Here is a 6,000-nt window from a genome sequence, read left to right as displayed (position 1 = left end):
CCCTACCAATGATTCCAGATCTCTGAAATGCGATTTGTTGTGGAATTATTTAGGACCATTCCCACAGGCTGCAGAATGCTTTGGAAAGAGGGAGATTTACCAGGGAGCACTCAACTGGTGTTTGTTCAACCTCGCAGCTGGTATTCGATGCCACCGAAAGATACATTAATGAAAATGGGATGAGTTCATGGTTTTAAGAGGCTTCACGCCCCATACAGTACAGGGCGTTAATCCTAATATTGGCAGATTAGAGGCCATGGGAATCACAGTGGGACAATTTCACAGTGCCAACGACAGCCTCTTTATGCGCACTGCTTTGCTGGAGGAGACTTGCTCTCTTTCCCATACCTTTTCTGTATTTTAGGGCAAAGAGATTGATGCTTTCGGGGTTTTATGGGGCCTTTTTTGCAATTAAATTGTCTTTTCAATGGGCGTTAAGGGGCATCACAAATAGTATTGGTCTCAAGGGGACACAGTCGCCATGTACCTTCCTAAGCAGAGATTCCCCTTCTCGAAAGGCTGTGAGAAGTTATATCTTTCGAAGCCTCTTTTAAAAATACAAGCAGTCTTTGTGATATCTCTTTTCTTTTTGGTTTTTAACATAAATCACAGATCTCTGGGCTGTCCGTGTGTGCTTCTCACATTGGGAATGTGAGGGGGGATGGCCTGTAATTAGTCACATCTGTAAGCAGCCTGCACTGAGCATGAGAAACCACCAAAAGGGAAAATGAGTGGCTGGGTCACTGCATTATGTTCATAACTGTGTATTAGCCATTGCGTCCCTCCTAGCACTGAGGTGAGATACAGCCACTTCAGAGCCGATGTGAAACGTCTTTGGGAGCAGAGCAATTTTAATGCAAACAAACACAATCTGCAGCCTCTTGCACAAAATTCTCAGCAATGTTACTTTTAGGCAGCACAAATATCAAAGCAGCTTTTAAAATATGACACCCTCTTTGATCAGGCACCGTGTCTTTTGACTGTCAAAATCCGTTTTAAAGAGCCGCATAATTCATTTGAGCAAAAGTAAATGCCTGGGGGAAAGAGGCTAGTTTATAAATATTGTTATTGTTACAATTATCGTTTTCAGTGTCCTTGGGAGGAAAGGGGCAGGCTGATTAAGAAGAGGCCTGAATAGCTGTCACTCATGCCTGCCCACACGCTGGTCCTTACAGTGCCAAGCAATATTCCTGACCAGCAAAAACCCTAAAGCTACTGAAAATCTCTGAGCATGCTTCTGCAACAACAGCGCCTGTATCGGTGACCGCAGCGGATCTATGATCGCCTTTTGGCCAGGAGGACCTGGAATGATACTTTCATTCTGCCTTTTGCTGCAGTATTTTTTTTTTCAGAACTGCTGCATTAGAATGAATGGATTATGAGTAAGTAAAAAGAAGCTGTCAGTCTCTTTGAAGATTGCGTTTAAAGGGACTTGCCAAGTCGAGACAGGAGAGTGACAAGATAGAGACCCTGGTGTTTTACAGGCGAAGCCCGGCTCTTCCGCTTGATCTGCATCATACTAAAGGATGTCTTGAAGCATTGAATCACAAAAAAGTGGCACGCCAGAGAAAAGGTGCCACATAACAATGATGGTAGTGTTTTAATTGTGGAGTACCACATTACCAAAGCCAATTGAAACGGAGGGGTCTATACAACAGAAGGAAACGGTACAACACTTCCATAACTTATAATTAAGCTGAAGTCCGACTAACATTTGACTTTGTAATGAGTGGAATGAGATTACATGCCTGATGGAAGCATTTGTGCAAAAGCGACTTTCTGTGTTTAATGAGGCCCTAATACAGGACAAAATCGAATTATGGTTTGATGCTTTTTCTCTCTCAAAGAGCACAGTTAACTTCAATTACATCGGTGCAAACGTCTCCCTCCCGCTGCAGAATAGGGGCGAGGGGACGTTTGCACGCTGAGGCCAATACAGATTTATTTTTTTTTTAGTTCAAAAATAAAGAAATGAACCCCCCGAAGCCCCAGCTCGGCGGTGTTTGTGTGGGTAAGTAGCTCCTCTAATTGCTATTGGAAGAGGTCCATGCCATCCGCGCTAGCACAAGGGGAACTAAATGTGTCTAACTAGGTTAATGCAATTAGCAGGCATGCAACATATTGCTCCCAGTTTGTCAGATCTAAAAAACAGAGCCCAGTATAGGAGGAGTAATAATTATACCTTGGCTCGCCAGTGCCGTTCCCATCCGCCTGGGCATCTCGTTTGGGCAGGTCTGCTCGGGACTCCGCTTGCAGGGCTGGGGTGGGCATCTGGGGCTCTCCCGGGAGCAGTGCAGTGACGTCGGCGGCTGAGCCTGAGGAGCGGCGGGTACCACGGGAAAATCAGCACCTGCGGCGCTGGCCAGCAGCAGCACCAGGCCCGCCGCCCCCGCTCCCCCGCCCCGACGCCTCACCCCCCCCCCAAGCCAGGTTCCAGCTCTGGCCCTGCAACCGCCCTCCCCCCCGGCCACACATTAACACTTTCAGCGCTGGCCCGAGGCTCTCGCGGCTGCTTTCCTCTCCCAGGTAGAGGGGCCGAGGGGCGAGCGCTGCATCCGCCGAGGCTCGTCCCAGTCCAGCGGGGGGGTGGGGGGGGGCAGGCTGCTAGCAAAGGATTGCAGCTCCCGCAGCCCCTGCGCGCGCTTTGCAGTCAATGGGAGCTTTGCCTGAGGAAGGACTGCAAGGCCTGGCCAGCTCCTCGCTCACACGCACCCCCCGGGTGTCTTCGCTGGAGACATCCCGTGGACAGTGTGCAGCCCCCTTGCAATACTCTGGCCTTGTGTGAGCGCCTGACCCCCACCCTGCACCCCTCGGTCCCGGGATATAAGGGCCGGGCGGTTGTTGTGGGGCTGGGGCTGGCCGTGGTGCCCTGCACTCATCACCAGCCCTGGGCTCCAGTGTAACTCTGGCTAGGAGCTGCTACTGGTATGCGACCCAGCTCGGCCCGGCTACCGCGGGGAGACCCTCGGGTGGGTTCCCTTGTTTCCTGGGGGCTTTGTTTGCTAAAGAGGTGCCAACATTCATTGCCCGGGGGCGAATAGCGTTTGGCTTTGCCGGCACCTATGTGCCGCCCATTCGTTACACCAGGTTGTTCCCAGCGAGCTCTCCTATTATGGCAGAGGGTCGCCGGTGGATTATTTCCAGCCTCGGTTGAGTAAAGTGATTTGTGACACTGGGGCTGCTCTAGCAGCATCGTTCTTCGTGGTGGAAAGCACTGCCAGCTCGGTGTCATTGCACCGCCGCACAGCGGAATGGAAGTACTCCTTGAACTGAACAAAGCCATGCATTTAACACACTTAAGGAGGGGACGTCTAAAGGGGGTGGAGTGACAAGGCAAATGATGCTCTCCAGCAATATAAGCTCAGCCCTCCAAAACGCTTCTTGTGCTGAGCGCTAGTCATTGCTGGTGCAGAGGCAATGGCACGGATACAATATAGGGCGGTTATTGTTTAAACCGAGTGACCAGTCTGGAGCTGATCCTGATCTCGAAATGCCTCTTTTCGGGAAATGCCCCCTTTAAACACCACCCCTCTTATTTGGCTTCTTCAATGGAACTTTTCTATGATTTAGCTGAAACTTCCAACTTGTTATGATTGTTATTATTATTTGAGGTTGATATTACATTGTATGATAGTCTTAGCATCCATGTCCCACAAAATAAACTGCCTTCGAAGGTTGAATCAAGGTTTATTATTAACAAGCATCGAAATAGTCCACATGTGGTAATAAATTATTTTCATATTCTGGAAGTGTTTTCCGAACAGTGTTATCGAAAGGTGCTGGTGGAATAAAACTATTGCATATTTCAAAATCAGGATAAATTATATAAATTATACACAAAAAGAGACAATTACACCTCATTAGCTCTACTTGATAATAAATAGATAAATAAAAACATTGATTGCCATTAGATTTTCGATTTTAAATTACGTTTAAAATAGAGGTCTTTACATACAAATATACACTGATGTAATGTTTACAGTTACAGTCAAAATAGTCACGTTTCATGACACAAAATCAAATGGAGGTTCGTTTTCTATATTGTTTAGAGAAGATTTGTTGTTTAGTTTTCTGGGGTCTTCAGGGGTCCACACTTTAGCTGTTCTAATAATGTTTTGTTCCTTAAGTTGCTTTTCATCAGTCCATGACAAAGAGTGTCCAGCAAGAGGAGGCAGTCCATAATCAGGGTCGCTTGGCGAAGGTGATCCTGGAAAAAGAGATCAGAAGAAAAATAAATATTTTGCCATATACCCGTGGGAACCAGTCCACGTTCCCCATTCTCTTTGCTCTGGATCGTTTCAGTGATGCAGGTGACCCTGCTAAATGTATAAGCATTTACCCTGTTGCATGCAAAGGAAGAATAACAACAGCTTTGGTGGGGTTGAAAATACCAGGTTCCTCCCTCTTCTACAGCTCAGCCTAGTTGTGGCTGGCATCTCGTCTCAAACACGGTGCCAGGTGCCCTTCTCTACCCACGCTGCGGTCTGGCGCTGGGAGAGAAGTGGTGGCACCAGGCAAGGTGCACATTCCTTCAGACAAATGGTTCAAAGGAGAGGGCACTGTGTGAGAGCGTGCGTGCGCCTGGGAGAGTACGTGTGAGCCTGTCTTTGTGTGTGTGTGTGTGTGTGTCTCCCCATCCCTGGTGCAACTCCAGGGAAACCAGGAGCGCCTGGCTGTGCGTCTTTGCGTTCGCCCTCGCCAGCGTGCGAGCGAGCTGGAGTCTGTCCGGCCGTGGCTGGGCTGCCCACTTACTTGTGCCCCTGTGGCAGATGATGACTTTCTTGGGCTGGCTCGGGCTCTCGCTGCTGGCGTTCCGCAGGGGCAGGTCCGACTGCACCAGCTCGCTCAGGAAGTTGATGTAGCCAATGGCCAGGCGCAGGGTGTCCACCTTGGAGAGCCGCTTCTCGTAGGGCAGGGTGGGGATGTGGGAGCGCAGCCCCTCGAAGGCGTCGTTGATGGACTGCATCCTCCGCCGCTCCCGCACGTTGGCCGCCTGCCGCAGCTGCTGCAGCTCGGCCTCGGAGCGCACCCGCCGGCGCCGCTTGGCGGAGCTCAGCGCCTTGAGCCTCCCCCCCGGAGACAGCAGCTCGGAGGCGGCCGCCCCGCAGCACTCGTAGGGGAAGCAGGGCGAGGAGGGGGAGGAGGAGGCGGAGAAGTTGGCCGCCGCCTCGCAGCAGTAGCCCCCCTCGCCCTGCCCCCCGTCCCGGTAATACTCCTGGAGCTGGTGGCTCAGGAAGTCCACGTCCTGCTCCAGGAACTCGTCCGCTTCCAGGGGGTCGCGGGAGGACTGGTCCGTGAAGAAATCCTCCTCGTCGAAGTAGGGGGGCGAGGAGAAGGAGTCCAGCCCCGCAGGGAAGTGCTCCAGCAGCACCGTCTCCATGCTGCGCCCTGGCCCGGGCACGCGAGGGGGGGACGCAGCCGCCAGGAGCCTCCTGCCGCTGCTGTCTCCGCTGGCGCGGCGGGCCCGGCTACTGCCTCCTGCTGCTGCTGCTGCTGCCCGGCTCCCTGCAAAGGCCGGCCCCAGCTCCCGCTGCTGGCGCTGCCCCGGCGCCTCTGCCGGCCTCTCGCTCGCTCTCTAGGGAGGCAGGCTGGGGACTTGCTGGAGCTGAGGGCTGGCACGCGAGGATTCTTATAACTACATCCACAGGCGCGTGCCATTAACCAACAGCGCCAGCCAATCAGAGCGAGCCGCAGAGGGAGAGAGTCAGGCGAGGGGGCTGAGGGGTGGGGGGTGCATACACCTAGAAAGCTCCTGAGAGAGGAGGGCAGAGGCGGGGCCCGGGCCAGGCAGGGCAGGCGCTGCCCACTGCCCCCAGCTGCTGTGGCGGCTCTACCTGGTCCTGCTCCGGCACCTTCAGCGGTTCGCGCTCGCCCCTGCTCGCTGCACAGCCAGGCCGAGCTGGGGAAGAGGCTAAGGCGGTGGCAGCTCGGCGGGATTTTATCTGTGCGCGGTCCCTGTGGCTGGGGGCAGGACTCCCTGGGTGGCCCTCCCCGCCTCTA

At 52.9% G+C, this 6,000-nt stretch overlaps 1 protein-coding gene across 1 annotated transcript; it reads right to left on the bottom strand.

Annotated features, from left to right (window-relative positions):
* Positions 1-3,907: 3,907 nt before the first annotated feature.
* On the bottom strand, positions 3,908-5,380 carry PTF1A (pancreas associated transcription factor 1a). Its single transcript, XM_067561710.1, has 2 exons — positions 4,753-5,380; positions 3,908-4,207 (listed from the first exon to the last, which is right to left on the bottom strand). Exons 1-2 carry the CDS (start codon positions 5,378-5,380, stop codon positions 4,005-4,007), a joined length of 831 nt encoding a protein of 276 aa, XP_067417811.1. The 3' UTR covers positions 3,908-4,004.
* Between the last annotated feature and the right edge of the window lie 620 nt (positions 5,381-6,000).

Source organism: Emydura macquarii, unplaced genomic scaffold, assembly GCF_026122565.2.
Source record: "Emydura macquarii macquarii isolate MOO-44397 ecotype Brisbane River unplaced genomic scaffold, CSIRO-AGI_Emac_v2 contig_2422, whole genome shotgun sequence".
Taxonomy (NCBI): domain Eukaryota; kingdom Metazoa; phylum Chordata; order Testudines; family Chelidae; genus Emydura; species Emydura macquarii.
This window is presented reverse-complemented; position numbering and strand designations above follow the sequence as displayed.